This window comes from Corvus brachyrhynchos, unplaced genomic scaffold (assembly GCF_000691975.1).
Source record: "Corvus brachyrhynchos isolate BGI_N302 unplaced genomic scaffold, ASM69197v1 scaffold317, whole genome shotgun sequence".
NCBI lineage: Eukaryota > Metazoa > Chordata > Aves > Passeriformes > Corvidae > Corvus > Corvus brachyrhynchos.
The window spans coordinates 1,093,019-1,112,897 of NW_008239295.1; the positions used below are offsets into that span (position 1 = coordinate 1,093,019).

The 19,879-nt window shown below is 42.6% G+C and overlaps 1 protein-coding gene across 1 annotated transcript; it reads right to left on the minus strand.

Moving 5' to 3' along the window:
- Positions 1–6,655: 6,655 nt before the first annotated feature.
- Positions 6,656–18,297, minus strand: NDUFA9 (NADH:ubiquinone oxidoreductase subunit A9). Its single transcript, XM_017740579.1, has 11 exons — positions 18,139–18,297; positions 17,081–17,300; positions 16,217–16,314; positions 15,942–16,033; positions 13,429–13,570; positions 12,988–13,090; positions 12,275–12,342; positions 12,064–12,140; positions 10,509–10,604; positions 8,277–8,343; positions 6,656–6,934 (listed from the first exon to the last, which is right to left on the minus strand). Exons 1-11 carry the CDS (start codon positions 18,295–18,297, stop codon positions 6,767–6,769), a joined length of 1,290 nt encoding a protein of 429 aa, XP_017596068.1. The 3' UTR covers positions 6,656–6,766.
- Positions 18,298–19,879: the final 1,582 nt, after the last annotated feature.

Below are 19,879 nucleotides of genomic sequence, written 5' to 3' on the forward strand. Positions count from 1 at the left end.
ACTCAAACCTTCAGGGAGAAAATCAACTGTTAGGATGCTTTTCTGAGCTATAACCATAAGAGGGTTTTTTTGCCCTCCCTAAAGAGCAACAAGCCCTGTCACAGTGTGACATAGGTAGCAAACTGTGAATCTAATTAAGTGTATAATTATGCAGCAGATTGCAGCACAGTGTGCTATTACTCAAACCAACTGACTTGCATGCCAGTCCCAGAGACATGGAACTCGATGCAGACTGAGCTGAACACATTAGGGACCATTTCTGGGGCGGGGTGAAGAGGGAGCCAGGCTCATTTCATCCACACTAATTGCACCTGCACCCCTTTAACAAAAAAAACCCCAGCAGACACACAAATTCAAAGCCTAAAGGAGGTGCAGAAACAAACTTGGGGAATGCTGTGGTGTTGCTCATGAAGGTTCACAAATATTTGTCTCAGTCCTTTTTGGATGTGGCTGTCAGCGTAGAGCTCTAGCACAGCATCACTACTCCTTGAATTATGGGAAATTGATAATACCTCCTCAAAATGCCTGTGTACAACAAGAATTCCCCCTTTATCAAACTCCCCTTCCCACAGAAGTTCTAGCTGGAGGATGTGTGCCATCACACCACGGAGCTCCCAGATTCAAGTCCTGACACTTGCATAAATAACACTTCCAATGAGAATTCCTGTTAAATAATCCACACAGAACTGACCTACATTTGCAAATCTCTTTTGAACCACTGCAACAGGAATACAAATGGAGTTAGCAGCCAGCACTGACTTCAGAGCTGAATTCCTGACGCTGAATTCGGAGCTCTGTGTGTCCACCACAGCAGGGCTCAAGTAAAACGTGGTTTTGGCTTCAAATCTGCTGCCATTACCATTGTTGCTTTAGGCACTTGAAAACAGATGGCACAATTCTGGGGAATTCTGCAGGCAAACACACACTGCTAGGTACCATTTTGCCTTGTCTGGGAGAGGAGTCTGGGAGAACTAGGGACTCCAAGTAAATTCACAGGGAACAGATGGAAAAACACGCTCCGAGGTAACGCTGAGTCTCCTGAAAATCAGGGAAAACACAGTTTGAAATCTATTCTGAGATTACAGCCATGACTGATAACTGAAGACAGAATCTGCTGCTGTCAGGGAAGTATAAAACAATTGCTAAAATCACATTTTGCTACAGAAAGTTGAGCTGAACACCCAGGTACTGTCAGTACTTGGTTTCAAGCAGGGAGCTCCATGCAAAGCCCCACATTCCAGGCACAAGGGATGGGATACGACCCTGATCTACCCTGTGGGATAGATGGACCCTCCCTGTCGTTGGCAGTCTTTGGTCTTGCACAGTTTCCTGAGGGTTTTTGGGTGGCTGATTGTGAGCAGCTCTGCCCTTTGGCCCTCTCAGTGCTGGTAATTAATTGCCAAGCGGGTGAATGTCCTCACCTCACCTGGATCTCAGCACAAGGGAAAAAACCTCCCAGTCTGCTGAATATTTAAAAAAACCTCAGGTTATGTACCAGAAAATCAATGCAAAATGCACTGCACTGGAAAATGTGTGCAGGAAGAGAGGCATAGAGCAGGTTAAATAGCATCAACAAAGCCCAGGAACATCGACCAAATAAGAAAAAATAAAAAGGAATTAAATCAGAGGATGAAGGAACCTACTTGTACTTTGTATGGGAATGGAAAACTTGTGCTGTGATATGGACAAGAATAGTGACAAACAGGTGAAACCAATAGTAAATCATCTAACTTTCTAAAAGCTACAATTTTTCTTCTCTTGATTTTGACACAAGACAGGTGAAATTCAAATAATAATTTGGCTCAACATTGCCCACTGCTCCTGGCTGGATTGCACTTGATGCAAGCAGGACCGTGTGCCCCACTGATAACAAGCACACTTGGTGTTTCAACAGGGCTGCAGTTTCACAAAGAGGGAGGAAAATGAAAAGGTAAATCTAAATTTATCTCCTGACTTTAGAGAAGTCAAGCAAAAAAAGATGTGAATGAAAGCAGTGGGTTTTTAAAATTATCTTATTGATTATCACAGTTTCACCACACAAGGCTTGGTCAGAAGTAATCAAATCCCCCAGTGACAGATTAAATGATTCTGTCTGCTCTCTGATTTAGTTTCCCCTTAAAGAATCTGGCAGATAATAGTCCCTTAAATAGCTCCTGTCTCCAGACTGGCTCTTCTTTCCATTCCACCAGACACTACAGAATAAAAACCTTTTTTTTCCCCTTTCAAGTTCTTCCTCCCACAGTGGGTTCCTGCTGCACATGCAGTAAAGCCAAGCAAGCTTGAGCACACAGCTAAGGAGGAAAACATTTCCTCTGCATTTCTGAATTTTCTCCTTTTCAGCAAGAATTTCTTCACAGAAAGGATTATCAAACTTTGGGATAGGTTGCCCAGGGATGAGTCTGTGGTTCTAAAATGAAGTCAGTGGCCTGGGTAAATTAGATTAGGAATTTCAAATAGACTTAAGACAGTTTTTGAAGACTAGCATGAAAAATTTCAAATATTTACAGTAAAAGTTAATTAATGGGGAAGGGGATTGCTCTTTATGTGGTATCATTAGATTTTTCTTATTTCAAGAAAACACAAGAATGTGAGAGGTTATTCTTCCTTTGTTAAAGATTCATAAATGCACTGAAGTGCAGGCTGGGAAAATTCTAAAGGCAGCAAAAAGACAGGAATAAGGTGGTCCAGGTAGCAACAAACATGGAAAAATGAGTGGCTCTTTCTTTCCTACCCAAGCCCAACTTAAGGGTATAAAGCAGGGGATGTACATGGGAGAAACAGGTAAGAAAAATGCTAGCAAAATTGGAAACAGGCAATTATCTTTTGTTTTCATTTTCACTCAGTTGTGTAACTAAATTATTGCTCTGACACATTCTTGGGACAAAACCTCTGCTTTTCCCAGGTTGCCCTCAGCCTTCAAAAGCTCAAAAAATGCAGTGGCAGCACCAGCTTCATTTTAATTGACAGCAGTATTAGTTAGAGGTGAACTTCCTAAGGAAATTACACCTACAGAATGTGTATTTGCTCATATTTTCCACCCTTCCCTTAGTAAGTCCTGTTGGCCAAAGACAGGGGACAAATTCACAGAGAACAAAACCTGCCCTTTACCCACTTGCAGAAAGACTAGAACATAAATTTAAGCCTTCCACACCAGTTAATTCCATGGCAGAGAGACAACACAAACACCTCAACAGGGACAAAATGAGGCACTGATGCCCTGTTAAACACCTGAGAAATCAACCACAAGACACAAGCCCAGAAGAAACCAGATGTCTTCAGGGGAGAACTCTTCAGCTGCTCACTGAAGCTCCAGCTTACAAAACCATCCATTCTTGATTCTGTAAAGCCCATGGCAAGTATTTCATATAGCAAAAAGTCAAAAGAGTGACTTACCACCAGCACAGCTGGCTGAAGGGAAGCAGCAGCTCCATGAGCAGCTCACCAGAGCTACTACTGCCACCAACCAAAGTGACTCCTTATCCTCCAGCTGTCCCTCCTCATCCCCACCTAGGGCTGCTTTAAGCAGTTTGTTTAACCTTTGCCCCCAGACTTCCCTCTAGCCAAACCTGAGCACACCTGAAAGGCTCCTCAGGTGCTGGCAGTTGGGCAAATCCCTTACAGCACCTGGGGTGCTGCTCTGGCAGAGCCGGGTCTCTGTTTCGGGGTACAGACTGCCTTGGCCAGGGACTAGAAGCTGAGAGGCATGTCCTCCATGTAGAGGAGGTTTGCAACAGTCAGGTTCAGGGATAATCTTGAAACAAGTGAACTCAGTGGTTTTAAAGCAGGAACATGCACCCTCTATTGCCAAGATCACAGAATCACAGAATTAGTTAGAAATGGGTTAGAAAGGTAAAGATCATCTCCAGCCCCCTGCCAGGGGCCGAGACACCTCCCACTATCCCAGGTTGCTCAGAGCTCCATCCAGCCTGGCCTTGGGCACTTCCAGGGATGGGGCAGCCACAGCTTCTCTGGGAAACCTGTGCCAAGTCCCTCTGGATGGAGGCCAGTCCTTCAGGTGTGACAACTCTGTTTTAGTGTCATCTGCAAACTTCCTCAGGCTGCACTCGATCCCTTTGACTACATCATTAAAAAAGGTATTAAACAACACAGACTCCAGTCTGGACTCCTGAGGGATGCCACTTGTCCCTGATGGCCATCCGGGCAGTGAGCTGTTGACCACTACCCTTTGGATGTGTATATACAAAAAACTTTGAAAGGAGGTGTTCAATGGCTTTTTAACCAGTTGTATCAGCCCAGAGGATGAATGTTGGGCAAGGAAGTTCCGGAGTAGGTGAGTGGCAAACGACGATCAGGATTTGCTAAGCAGCAGCTCCGACTACTGGCGATTGAGTGCAAGCCAAGGCGGTGGCCACAGGGGTAAAGCGATGAACACGTTGCTACAGATATTTCTCCAGCTGTGAACTCCATACACCCTGCTCCAACAACAAAATCCCTGACGTTCCCTAGTGACGATGAGAAAGGCAATTTCGATCCTGTAGTTTGCAACATGCCCAACTGGTGTTACCACCCTCCTAAGCTTTTCCAAGAAGGAATGGTGCTTAGGGGATGAGTAACTCATTATAAGGAGCACACCATCACTGTTCTCAGCTCTGCCACCAGCTTCTCTTTGCTCTTTCGTCAGTGCCCTTCACCTTCTGCTCTCCTAACTCAAAGAAGTTGCAGTAATAATTACTCATAATTTGGATTACTTTAAATGTAACAGGTCCTCTGATCTCCCTCATTTCATGGAATCGTACCCATGTGCATTCCTCAGGGCAGAGGGAAAAGAAGAAGTAACAGCAGGGAGGGAGAGGAAACTACAGAATAATTACTGCCAGCATGAATGCTCCTCTCAGTCATTAAAATCTGCCCTCTAAGCAACTGGACAAACCTTTAAGCTTTTCTCAGCCTGGAGCGAAGGAGGCTCAGGGGGGACCTTCTGGCTCTGCACAACTCCCTGATAGGAGGGGGCAGCCAGGCTGGGGTGGGCCTCTGCTCCCAGGGAACAAGGAACAGGACAAGAGGAAACAGCCTCAAGCTGTGCCAGGGGAGGTTCAGGTTGGACATCAGGAGGAATTTATTCCTGGAAAGGGCAGTCAGGCATTGGAAGGGGCTGCTCAGGGATGCTGTGGAGTCCCCATCCCTAGAGGTGTTCAAGAAACCATGGGATGTGGCATTCAGTGCTGTGGCTTAATTGTCAAGGTGGTGATCAGAGATTGGACTCAACACTCATGTAAGTCTTTTCCAACCTCAGCAATTCTATGGATTCTGTACTCAGGGCTGCATTACAGAATAAAGGAATTGCTTCAGAAGGGTAACTAACAAGAAATCACAGTGTGGTTTCTGCAAGGTGCTCTGTAAGACAAAGCACTGTGGTGTGATGCTCCACTTGACCCATATTCCTGATGTGGAACAGCTGCTTCAAGTAAATTTCTCATGGATATTCACTCCTTTTCCACCCTCTAATGGCTATCTGAATTAAGATCCTGTAGGAGAGCTCCGGGGTGCAAATGGAAAAGCTGTGCTTTGAATGAGGGGGGAGAAATAAATAAATCACTGCACCATGGTAAACATTCCCAGAACTGGCACCTCACATTCCAACACTGCCCTTGCCAGCTTTTCCTGCAGCACTCTGCCATCTGAAAATGAAAACTGCTCCTTAGCCACACAGGGCTACGTGATAATTGCATCTCTCTGTACTCTTGTGAAGCAGCTCAGGAACAGGACTGCTTTCGCAGCAGCATGTGAGCAACATGCAGTAAATCAAGATCAGGGCCACGCTTATCAAATGAGTGCTAATGAGAGCACAGAGTTAAGGTCTGATAGAGAAAAGCTGGCAGCCAAAAATAATACAAGCTGAGCCTCAAATTACTAACAACATGCACTTCACTTCCAGTTTGTCCTAGCTTTTGAACTGGCAGATTTATTTTAAAAGCACTGAACTTATGTTATCAAAAGAAAAATAAACAATCCATGAGTGCCAAATTGAATACTTCCTTCGAAGGCAGGATCAAAAAACTCACAGCATCACAAGAGCCCACCTCTTTCTCACAGAGTAAACGTTAGCAGCAGCAGTTTTGATGTGGAACAACAAAATGTGGAAGCTCTTGAAATTTGAGAAACACTTTGCCCAGGAGTTTCACAGTAGTTTGGCAATACAGAAAGAGAGATTCTGATCTTTGGCTGCAGCAATCAGCTGAGGGAGCTGGGAGTGTTTAACCTGGAGAAAAGGAGGCTCAGTGGAGACCTTGTGGTTCTCTGCAACTCCCTGAAAGGAGGCTGGCACTTTCTTTAAGAGATGTGTTCAGGGCAAAAAAACAAGTTCAGAAGAGTCAAAAACTTAAAACCAGGGCTTTGTCTTAGATGTCATAATCTGAACAGGTGGCATTACCAGCAATCCCTATTGGAAAGGGCATGTTCTGGGAGACCTACATCTTGAAATCACTTGAGCATCTAAAGCACAGTGATACATTTGCTTTGAGAGCCAAGGGAGAAAGGGACAAGTGTTAATGCACATTCCCCCCCTAGTCCCAACCTTCAGAACACTGTAATGCTCACCAGCTAAGCATCCATGTTACCTGCTTTTGTGGCAGAGAGAAAAATCTGCACTGCAGTAACAGTCCCCCCCTTAACTGAAAAGACAACACTGGTGAAATACAGCTTACATGATTAATACATTTTACTCAGTATGTACACAGTTCTCCAAAGAAGTTGGGTCATCCAAAGGCAGTTTAAGAAGCTTCAAGTATCCCCCCCTTGCCAGCTGTTACACGGGATGTGTCTTTGGCTTTGCTTCCTCCAGCTCAGCATCCAACCAGCGGAACCTGCGGTGACGGCGCAGAACTTCGATGGCTTTTTGTTCCAGGGGGGTTGGTTCAATCCCCAGCTCTTCAAAACCAGGAAGGTCAGGAAATGTCATGTCTGTAGTGTGAAACTTCAACAAGAATGGGGAGGGTAAGGAAAAAAAAAGATAATTGACTTGGACAGCATTACACCCAATGTAATCATTCTCCTGCCAAAATAAGTAGAGGAGGAGGAAAGATTCAAACAGAACCGTGGCATAATTACACAAGGTCTTGAGTATCAACACCTTCAACAGGAGGTACAGGTATTCTGCATCCAGCAAAAGGTTTTAATTCAGGCTTTAATTCAGGAATAAATACCAGTGAGACATGCAGGGAGTGTCTTCCCTTTTCTCTCCACACATTATCAGGGAGGTTACTGCATCACAACTGCAAAATTATGCAGAACTCCAAGGGCATACTTGAACTCAAATTATGGATATTCTGCTTTGTCAAGAAAATGTGTTGAATTATCACCTCTGGTAGATGGCTTTGCTCTGTTTATGGTTTAGAACATGGTTCTGTACAGGAAAAACAGTTAATTCTATTACCATATATGCAACCCATATGACTTAAATCTTAGAAAACAGGGATTTCTCTTACTCTGTTGTTCCTTGAAAGGTCTTTTAAGTCAAACACATCTAATATTATATACATTATTTAAGGAAGAAAAGCTTGGACAGAGGAACAATCAGACCCAGAAGTGACATGGAGAAACTCCCTCTTAAACTACCTATGCTACAGCTGACTTGCAGCAGTTTTAGTGATTTGGTGCAGGCTTATTTTATGAAATGTAACTCAAGAAACTACAAAGGCAGCTGGAAGAAAGGTTTTTGGAGATGTTACAATTCTATCCTGGGGAACAATCAAGGCAGTCTACTGATACTATGTTTTAACAAAATATATTGAAATTCCAGTGCTGCTGACAACTGGGAGAGTCACTCCATAATTCAGAAAGCAGAAAGTTTAGAGAATGTACATGACTATCTTTGCTAGCCTACACATACACACCAGATTTTGACATTAATACTTGCCAATTCCTACTTTTTCCTTGCTTGCAGTTGGCTTTTTGCAACTTACTTCTCCACCCCCACTGAAACACTCAGAAGTCAGGAATAAGCATGAAGTCAGAACATTCTCCCAAGAAACACCCCAATGTTAAGTGAGATTTTGGAATGCGTGCAGGGCATCAGTTCAGCTTCAGCTGTTAAAAACACCATTCTCTGGATGATGGAAGTGATTTTGGTGCATCTAGAGGTACATAAACTGACTAAGAGTGGGGAGCACTGCCCCCCATCACTTTGCTCATCCAACCTCTACTTCTGGCTGTTTTCAATTCCGTGTGTTTTTTGGGAATGCAAAACCACCAGTGAGAGTTACAAAGGCACAACGAAACCTTTCCCAAGAAGGATTTTTGGCTGGTCCCACACTTACCCGATCCACCTTGTCCCGTGTCAACCATGGCTCAAATGGATTCATCTCAAAGAATCTTGCAATGAACCTGTGAACAGAAGAAATGTTGCCAAAGTGCAGTCATTTATCCAGATACACAGAGGATAACAAGATCTGGTAAAAAATACTTCAAACTTAATAGACAAGTGAGCAAGAGCTTGTTCTGAAGCTGTTCTTGCAAGCTGTGAGCTCATTAAAGCACTGAACGTGTCACCCACTAAGTTCTTAGTTGTGTTTATGGCAATTAACTGTTCCTGAATTATTGGATCTTGTACTATTTTACTTTGGATGGAATGGAGAAGCAGATCTCTAGAAGTTCAAATGAGAGTTAGTGGGTGGGGAAAGTAAGCCCCACATCCAATTCCCCACACACCAGAGGACTCAGTCTTGCCCCTGTCTTTCATCCAAACTCTGTTCCCTGCCAGTGTAGGCAGCAATCCAATTAGTCACGAAGTTGGATTCAATGCCTCCAGGAGAAAACACACTTGCTGACAACTAAGTGAGTTATCAGCCACACAAACAAGCTGGTAGAATCTGGAGCAATCTATAAAAAGGGTGAGGATTAGGATAGCTGCAGTTTTCAGAAATGAAGTTTCCCTTGAAAGAAAGGAAATCTGTCAGGGAAAAGAAAATAATGCTACAGCTCCTGCTCAGTGTCTTGGGACCAACAGCAGAATCTTTTACAGAACAGGTAGAACCTCTTGCTGAAGTGCTCACCTGGCAGATTAAGGTGTCACTGAGTTACTGCACAAACACAACCAGGCTCATCTGCCTTTTAGGTGCATTCTTTTCTCAAAAATATGAAGTATCACTTAGTTTAGCCCATAAATAAAAAAGTGTAACATAGACTGCAGCAAATGTGAATAAAACTAAGAAGCACTCAGAGAGCACCTTTTTAACAAGCTGCTCTGGGTCAGCTGAGCCATGGTATAACCTGGTGCTTCTTACAGCCAATACAGGAACAGCCACAATGGTTTAGGATGTTCTAAGAATTATCCATCAGAACTTCCATGGATCCAATGCTGAGTCCTACTGGCAGGAGGGTTCTAACTCTGGTGACTGATTTAGCTTATTAATTTTCATTGTACTAAAAGTGAGGAGGACCAGGATGCCAAATAATAACAGTTCCATCATGTTGAGGGCAACTTCTGAAAGGGCATTTACTCTTTGGGGTAGTTCTTCAAAAAGATGTGATTATTCCCTAAGGATCAGGCCTAGGCTCAGATTATACTGATTTTTTCATGCACTGTTACTATCCTCAGTGCACGTGAGCAGCCTACTGTAGTCAGCTGAAGTGATGCTTCACCTTTCTCTTCTTGCCTCCCCATTCAGCACCATCTTCTAAAGATGTCACTGCTCTCCTATCACAGACATAGAAATGCTTGCTCACAAGCACACTGCTCAAACTGTCAGGCCAAGATCCCAGTACAAACTTACCTCCAACACTGACTCAAATCCATACAAAGGACTGAACTAGAAAGTCAATCCATGCCCACACCCATCTTTTACCACTCCTCTGCTTCCAGGGTGGCAGTGCTTGCCAGACTGGAAGGACAGCTGACAGTAGCAGTTCTTTAAGATTGTGCACAAAAATCTGTCAGGGCCTGCAGTCAGCAACATTCACACAGATTTTCCCTGTGGTATTATTAAAAACCATTCAGTTTGCTACTAATTTTATCAAATTAGGACCTTTTGCTACTTCTTGACTCAGCAAAACCATTCAATCACAGAATCACTTAGTCTGGAAAAGACCTCCAGTATGATCAAGTCCAACCTGTGCTGATCACCCCCACATCAACCAGACCAGAGCACTGAGTGCCACGTCCAGTTGTTTCTTCAAACACTTCCCTGGGCAGCCCATTCCAATGTTCAACCACCTTTTCTGTAAAGAAGTTCTTCCTGATGTCCAACCTGAGCCTCCCCTGGTGCAGCTTGAGGCTATGTCCTCTCAACCTGTCCCTAGATGCCAGGGAGAAATGACTCTGGAATAAACAGCTATGTTAAGCTCACTACAAGCAAGCATTTCATGCACCAGCTCATCAAATGCAGGCCTGTCCCCAAATGAAAGGCTCAAAACTGGCTAACAAGTACCTCAGGAAAGGCAACTTTTGCAACCCCACCACGTTAAATAACAACTGGGCAGAGTAAATAATCTGTGCAACAGGTGTTTATGCTTCTGTGCTGCCAAGAGCTCCCTGACAGGGTCCCACTTACCGGTAGAGAGGTCGTGGCAGCGGGTAAGGAATGAAGGGGTGGTAGGAAACGGCGTAGATGTACTCAACCATGTCATACAGGAGGTACCGGTGAGGGCTGAAAGGGAAAGCAGCAAACATCACACCTCACTCAGCTACACTTCAATATTTGCAGCAAGAGAAGAAAAAAAAAACCAATTTAACACCCTCCACCCCCCCCAAGGCTTACAAAAAGCCTGTTTCTTCAATCCAGATAATTTGTCAGCAGATTCCCCTGTGGCTCACAAGGAGCAGGTTTATCCTTGAGGACTGCAGCCATCCTGGAGCTGAGGACAAGCATGGAGAAGTGGCAGAAAGGAACAGTGGGCATTTGGCTGCTGGCCAAGGCTAACCCACCACAACCACACTGGAGGAAGTGTAATTTGCGTGCTTTGAAAGCACACCTTAATGTGCCTCCTCCATGCTGACTCCAACTCTGAACTCAAGATTTCCAGCAGTGAGACAGGAGTTTGTACAAGCTCACTTGGAAGCCAGAAAGCAGATGGAGAAGTAAGGATGCTTTCTTAACAAGACATCCCATCTTTGTAGGATATAGCTGCAAGGAAATTGCTTCACTTGCCTTTCCTTGATACAAGTAAAGTATACTCGTTACAAGAATACATTGCTCTATTTAAAAGCAAGACAAGGAAGCTAAGGTGAATTGCCTAAAAAATGCATTCCCCCCCTCTCTAGATGGAGAGAAGGAAGCAGTCAGTCTCCCATTCACACACCTAAGAGTAACATAAACCATTGGGAATTCCCATCCCTTTCTTGTTCAGATTCTGCCTTGGCATTTTAGGTTCTCTAGATGGCTCAAGCTGAGGTGTCAGGTATCTCCCTTGACTTTCCAGGCAGTTTGCTGGTACTCCAAAACATTCTGAAAAGTTCCATGACACCACAAGAGCACACTGCTGAGCAGTTTGATAAACCCAAGATCTCAAGATGCCAAGGTCTGAGGTGACAAGCATGAAAACTGAGCCTTCAACTGACATGTTCTCCAGAAAAGTTCTGAGAGATCAGAGAATCATAAAATGGTTGGGGGGTTGGAAGAAACCTTAAAAACCATCTCCCCCCACCCCCTGCCATGGGCAGGGACACCTTCCACTATCCCAGGGTGCTCAGAGCCCCATCCAACCTGGCCTTGGACACTGCCAGGGATGGGGCAGCCACTGCTTCTCTGGGCAACCTGTAAATCCAGTCTCTAACTGCCTCTACCCCATTCTAATTCCAGGTGGTTTCCACACAGCTTTACCAGAATTTTCCCCAAATCCATGCTGTCTAGCATGTTTTCCAAGCTACCAATTTCTTCGTGTGCACATACATCACATGAAATGCAGTGGGGCCCAGACTAGGATTTTCAGAGTACTCACAATAACAGCTTGAGCCATTTTTCCTCCCAAAAAGGAGGTGGAATTTATTGCAGCTCAAACTGTGTGCATGGATGAAGATTAAATTAATTAAATGTTCTGTGCAGCATGCCAAAAAATGGCACCAAAAAGAAGTACTACAGTTCATTAGAATCAGAAAACGTGACCTACCCAGCCAAGGCATATGTTTTGCCTTTTGCATCAGGATTCTTAATTGCATTAATAATTGCCTTTGCTACATCAACCACCTGTGAGGAACAAATTCAGACAGTTACCAAGAGAAAACAGGAATACATGCACACACTCCTCTTTCAGAGGTGGTTTACAGACCAACACATCCACCCACTGAGGATTTGGGATTGGGATTTTAAGGAAAACTTACATAGACTGGTTGCTTGACTGTTTTTTTGCCCAGAGCAATAAGAGGCACACCACCAAACCAGCGCATGTCTGACAGAAAAAAAGCAAAAATATGGGAATCCTTTCAGTACCAGAATAACCAAGACATTTTACACCACACTGAGTGTGGATCTCTTCTGAAAATTGACTTGAAAATAGAATTGGGAAGAATTCCCAGTCAATTGCAGCAACGTATTTTTCAGCACACATTTAATTTCCATATTAACAGCAAGGGGAAGGCTGTATTTGCTGTTTACTTAGCTCAGACATATCTCAACTTTGCAAGACAGAAACTGGTTCCACTCTATCCTGTGTAGCAATTTTGTTGGTGATCCATCAGACATTATTGGAGCTTCTGAGCCCAAAGCAACTCAGGAGGATTTTTACATTTGACCAGCTTGACAAAGGGCCAAGATGACCAGACCTCAGGTGAGAATAATTTAAATAAATAACCCAGTAGTACACACACTCCCCCTCAAAACAGAATGATTACAAAAATAAAAACAAAGAGCAACATCTAACTAGACTGAGAAAGAATTCTGCCAAGAGGTGAGAATTTATTATGTTTCTATGTTTCCCACACATTCCTGATAAAAACACACCTGTCTGTTTTTCAGAAGCAAATCCATTTTCCCTCTGCTCTCTACAGGCAGTTGCACAAATCATACATGATTTTATTATTCCAAGAGTACCTACTTGCATAATGATTGAGAAATCGGTCCTCTCTCCCAAACATCTCAGAGGGCTTCAAAATTACTGCATCTGGAAATTCTTCCCTCACTACCTCCTCTCCAACAGCCTATCAATTAAAACAAACACAATCATTAGATCCATGCTGAACCACGCAGAAGTGGATGCCTTTCATAACAAAATGCATCCTTGACTACAGAACTGAAAGAAATGATGGCATCAGTAGCACAAAAGTTATTTATATCTAAGCCATTTGATCCTTGAAATGCTGCACTAAGATAAAGGTCTCACAGAAAGTCCAAACATTTCTCAGCTGCAGAAAACAGTCTTTAGCAAATTCATACACTGATTTCCTTCAAACAGACCCAGCTGGCGAAAAAAAACCACACCCAAATCAAACACAAAGTACATTCTCAGGAAATATTCTGAAGTGGATTCCAGACTTACTTTGTTCCTGAGGTATTTGGAAGGACTCCTCATGTGAGCATTCAGGTGAGAGATATGAATGAATTTTTCCACACCGGCTTCCCTACTTATCTGTGCAATACTTTGAGGAATAGTTACAAATTCATCTTCAAATTTGAAGTTTCTAAAGCAAGACAAAACCCAAATGTTACTTTAGGAGCAATCAATAATGGCTGCCAATCAGCCAACATGCAATCATTATGTATTACTTGAATGTATTACCAAAAACCTATACTGACACTCTTTGTTAGAAACACAATTTCCCTTCATGATGGACTCTCCATATCATAAAAATTAGAGGAAAGTGAAATTGCACCTGTAATCATCAATTTTAGCTTCTCTGCTTTTTCACCTGGTAAGATTAAATCAGTATGAAAAATCCTCCTGCCCACTTGTCTGTGACAAATAGAAAGCTCCCAGTGGAAGTGAAAACAGGTTATTTTTGTTAAGAGAAGTGCTCCTGAATCTTGAACTCTGAGCAAAGCTGCATTTTTATGAAACCTGTTCAAAATTTGCCTTGATTTGACACACTTAATTACACTACAAAGAAGCTCAACATTTCTGAGCAGCACAAGTCAGGACAGATGCTTGGCACAGGGGATGCAGACAAAAACAAACCAGAGAACACAGAGGTGCTCATGCAAATGGAAAAACAATTTGTCAGAGCATTTAGAACAATTTCAGAGATGAAAGGGACTTCTAGGAGAAGCAAGAAGAAATTCTCCCCTCACTGTATGATATTCAAGGGGCCTAAATTAGAGGGTTATACTGAAAACCAGTTTGGTATCTGATCAATAACAATATACAAGCTCTGTCTCCAAGCAGAACTGACATTATAGGCTGGCAACAGTCCCAAAATTCTTTCCAACTATCCCAAGACTGCAAGAAAGAGAAATGACTGCTCATGTCATTATATTGTCCCTGTAAGCACCCCTGCATCTGGACTGTTTGCTTTGGGTAACAAACATCTTATCCAAACACCTCTCTGTGTCCTTATCTCCTCCCACAGCTCTTCAGATCCCACTGGAGTCCAAAGAAAGCCTTAAAAATAAGAAGTTATTTTTGAGCCTTCAATAACTAATCTGATCCTGGGAACCATCACTTCTGTTCTGCTCACCAAAATAGATTCAGAAACACATGAGAACGAACAACATCCCTCCTGTAACCATGGAGTTTCAAACAACATAGTACACACAGAGGAGCCTGGACACGAGTACAAGGCAAGGATGAAAGTATTTCATGGCAGGCTTTGCTTTTTTTGACTGATCTCTCCACCTCATCTTACTTTTCTTCCTGCCCAAGTTTCTCATAGGCTCTGGGATGATTACAGTGGTTACTCTGACCTCGTGTTTAACAAGCCAGAGAACTTGATCTCAGGGTTTCAGCACCACCACTGGTACCCACATGCATAAAATATGTGATTAAAACATTTGTGCCACACAGCGGTTAAGCTCTGTAATGTCCTAAAGTTTTGAACACAGACCAAGACTTGTCTGTTTGAATCTATTGAAACTGCCCAGAGAACAAGGTTTGGGGATTTTTACCTAGAATGAAACTTTCTGTTGTTGTTCTCACACTTCTTTTTAATAATAAAAGAAACTGTCTTTTATATAAATCATACTTTTTACACAAGTCTAGAAATTTTGAACATCAAATAGCTAGTCATTAAAAAAAAACTAAAACCATTAGGTTTGTGAACAAAGATGAAACTGATATCTACATTTGTTTCTGTCTACTATAACAGCAAAATTATGCACCATATAAAGGCAAATCCTACAATTAAATTTTTGTCTGGCAGTTCTGCACAAGGCCTTAAATGAAGTGGACATAACTGTATGAACACACACACTGAGAAGGTGGTTGTTACAGGTATTTTTAACCTAAAAATACATATGGGATTTTTAAAATGGATTTCAAAAAGAAACTATTCTTAGGAATCATTATTAAAAAATGCTTCTGTGGCTAATACTGTGTGTGCCAAAATTCTGTCAAGGAATGTTATTAGTCATGATCTTAGGCACTCTCCATTAGCTATTCCTGTTTGATCATGGTTTACAACTCATCACTGTCTCCACGTGACAGGATGAAATCTTACTTCTGTAATAATGTAAATATAAATACAACATAAAAATTAATTTAATATAAATAAAATGTCAATGTAAACAAAGATAGGAAATTGGTGAGGCTCTGTCATCTATAGAAAGGCACTCAGGGAACACCTACAAGGTGTGTGAAAGAAGCACATTTCAATTTTCTGCCAGAACAAAAGTGTTACACTAGAAAATTGTGGAAAGAATGCACCTTTCCAGAGCAGATCACAGCCAGGACTGGAGTTAACCATTTAAAGAAATTTTATATGCAAAATTTTGGGGTTGTCTTTTTCACAGAAGCCAAGAACAATGGCAGCATCACTGTACACACACGCTGTAAAACATGGCTACAATACCTGGTGCAAATCTGTCATATATAGGAAAAGAAAAAAAAAGGAAAATTACTTTGTTTCCCATTCCTTTCCAATAAGATTAATGACCACATTGCTGTGTTCCACGGCTCTTCGGATGGAGTCTTTGTCCCTACAGTCCCACTCCTGAAAGTAGAGCATCAAATGGGAACAAGATGAGATAATGTGTAAATAAGCATCATCAAAGCAAGCTCTTTCACAACATTCCCATTTAGAGGCTAAACAACAGCTGGAGTGGTGTCTTTGAGAAGGATTACCAGGCTGCCTTGTACAGCCAGGGGTTTGTGTTTGACCTCAAGCCAGACTCACCATGAAGAGAAGCTGTCCCAGGTCACCCATGGGCCGCAGATACATCAGGTCATACTGATCACAGCGGTAGGGGATGATGACCTGAGAGCCAATGCGACCTAAAGGGCCACAAAAACCCCAAAGTTTCAAACAGCTGCATCACTTCAAGTAGATGAACTTCTAAATAAACAAAGCTCCCTTTTTTTTCCCCTGGCATGAAAGCACTACAATTAGACATAGGTATTTCGAATGCATATCTGCAAAGCTAAAAGCAGAACAGAACTAAGGTTCTTCTTGAACCTACCTAATTGGAATTCTTAAACAGGATTCTTTCTTTAATATTTAGGCTTGTAAGACAAAATACCAAAGCTTGTTAACGAACAACAACAAGAATGGTGTGTCCTATAAACACAGCATAATACCTAAAAAATGGAACACAGGCAGGGATATTTACATTTTTTAAGTTGCACAAAAAGAAGGAGGCGAATAAAGCAGCAGGGATTATTTTTCCAAAATTTAAATTCAAAAGGGCAATTTTAAAGAATTCAAACCAAACTCCCGCAAACTTTTTAGTAAAACGTCCTAATAAGACTAAAACCAGAAGAATCAAATACATGCTGTGGCTCTTCTCAGATTTGCATTCTACTGAGGAGTAGGACTTCTTTTAATGACCTTAACCTTCAAAAGCGCCAAAATCTCCTTGATTAAAACACATTTTACTACTTGTCACATGCTGGAACTTAAGCAGACCAAACATTCTGCAAAACACTTTTAAGATGCAAAATGCCAGAGACTTCTACATCACCCTGCAACCTAAAGGCTGATTAGTTTTGTTGAAAAATTTTTTTGGTAGTTTTTTTAATTAGTACTCCTGGTGAGCATTACCTAAGCGGTTGACAACATATCGTCCCAGGAAACCTGTGGCTCCAAAGACAGTGGCCACAATGCCACTGACAGAGGATCTTCCACTTCTCCCATGAGGGATCACGGCGTGATGGACTTGCCGGTGCTGCTGCAACACTGACGGTGCTGCAGTCAGGACAGAAATTCCATGGCCTGCAACACAGAACAGGAGAGAGTTTGGGACATTAATTGGGATTTGGCACTGCTAACTTACACCTTATGTTGGTTTTCTCATCACAGATCCTTTTTCTCTAATATCCCATGTGGAGAATCCTGATGGGCTGTTTCAGAGAAGTCTGGAGAGATCAGAGGGGAGCAGGCCTGGGAAGTTGTTGGTAAAGTCAAGGACCAAACAGAGATAGGGAAGGAGCAAAGGTTATCAGTTCTTAAAAAACAAGTAAAGCTTACTGTGAGTTTAAGGTGAAGCAAGTAAAGAATAGTCAGTAAAAATATAAAATATAGCAGAGGAAGCAATTCTCCTGCATCATAGCTCTGGAGCGAGGAGATAGGGAGGGATGCAAAGAGCCAGATCCATGATATATGGGATATTGCCTCAAAGCTGCTCCTCTCCTCAAGGAGCTAGGAAAGCTTGGGAGCCATGGAAACAGGATATCATTAGGATACTGATATACAAGAGCATGTGGTGACAGGACAAGGGGGAATGGCCTCACACTGAGAGAGCAGGTTTAGATTGGATATCAGGAAGAAATTCCTCCCTGTGAGGGTGGTGAGGCCCTGGCACGGGGTGCCCAGAGAAGCTGTGGCTGTCCCATCCCTGGAAGTGTTGAGGGCCAGGCTGGACGGGGCTTGGAGCACCATGGGATAGTGGAAGAAGACACCTGCACACTGAAGAAGGTTTTATCCCAATGTGGTTAGGAATTACCAGTTACACAGGGGCACTGACACTGCAACCACAATGTTCAGAAGATCAAAAGGATAGGGTATGTTGAGGCATAAATTATATTCTGTTGTATCAACTGACAGAACTTAAACCAGAAAATCCAACCAGATTTCAGTGCCTGAGGGAGGTTTTTCTCTACCCAAAAGCCTTCTATCCCTGTTCTCTCCATACCCCACAAAGTGGTAAAGGATATTGCATCTCCAATTTTGTCCTGAACAGCAGTCTGACAGCCACCTAAGTAAATGAGTAACACATAGACTCGAACTTTTCCATTTTTTATCGTATGCTTGGAAACCATGCTTCAGTTAGCAGATAGAAAAGCACAAAGTAAGACATTCTGTACTTTAAAGGTAGGTATATGACTTCCTAAAAAGCACCTCTCCTACAAAACAGGTCCAAGCTTAAACTGGGCAGGGTTTCTGTCTTCAAAGGACCTTTCCATTACTGAAACAGAGAGCTCAAGACCAACTACGAGAAAGAAGGAAAAAACACTCCAGCGTCTTCACCCATTCTTGTGCTTTCCTAATAATTAGGGGCTTGCTACTGAATTTATTTTTCAGGAAACACTGAGTCACAGAAAAATGTTTGGGTTCTTTATAACCAACAAGATTCCTTCAAGTATCAAAAAAAAGGGTATGTGGTATGCTGAAGTGGTGAAGAGAAAATTTAATGAGCCATACTCCTCAACACTTTGCTTACCTACATTTCTTTTTCTAAAGGTTTATTTAAAAAAATTAAAACCACACAATAGTCATATTCATACAATTAAAACTGCCTCTGTTACTTTTAGATAGGAACACTTTTCAGTTCTTACAATATAAACCCTAAACGCAACAAAATTTCAGTCCACTGTGAGCACCCATTGGAAAAGGTATTACACAGATCAACCTATATAAGAACAACAAGAAAGTTACAAAATAAAAAAAAATTTGTATCTTTTAACTACTCAGTGGCTTTTTTGCCGTTATTTCTGCAAAAATTATTGGTGGCAAGCTCTTCATAATGCTATCATTGTCACACTAACAAATAATACCTAATTTCTGTTTTGTATTCTCCCACCTTTGAGCATGCACGTGTTGTGCCTGCATTACACTGGAAGGTGTTTAGTGATGAACATCTTTCCTTGTTCCATAAATCTATAAGGTCTGCCTGCCAGAAATTATCACCAGCTATGGTTATATACCCAACCACTACTGTAAGCCTGCTACAAATTCCATTTTCCAGGGAAGCTGTGGCTGCCCCATCCCTGGAAGTGTTCCAGGCCAGGCTGGATGGGGCTTGGAGCAACCTGGGATAGAGGAAGGTGTCCCTGCCCATGGCAGGGGGTTGGAACTGGATGATCCTTAAGGTCCCTTCCAATCCCAATCATTCTGTCATTCTATGAATTAAAGCTCAAATATCCACAGTGAACCCAAAGCACCTTTTCCCCTACTCAGAAGTTTGTCTATCCCTGTTCTCTCCCAACCCCACGAACTGGAAAAAGACACCACATCTCCCGTTTGTCCTAAGAGGCAGTCTGACAGCCACTTAGGTAAATAAAGGACACACTGCTCCCATTAAAAGGATATTAAATTCCCCCCTCCCCTTTACCTACAAAACCCGTTTGCCATCTCCCATGTTACTCAACTTAAGAGCGGGCAGAATCAATTTAAACAGAGGCAAAGCCTCAAATACACACTTTATAATATTAGTAGCTGAGCTTTACTATAGATCACGGCCAAAAGGTCAAAGTCACCTAAGAAACGGCAAAAGGCAGTGACAACACCAGCACGACACCCGCAGCGACATCCCGAGCCCTTTGTGCTCCAACCCCCAGTTCCCTGCGGAGAAAGGAGGCAGAAACACGATCATTTCCGCGCCCTCAGAAAAATTTTCGGCAG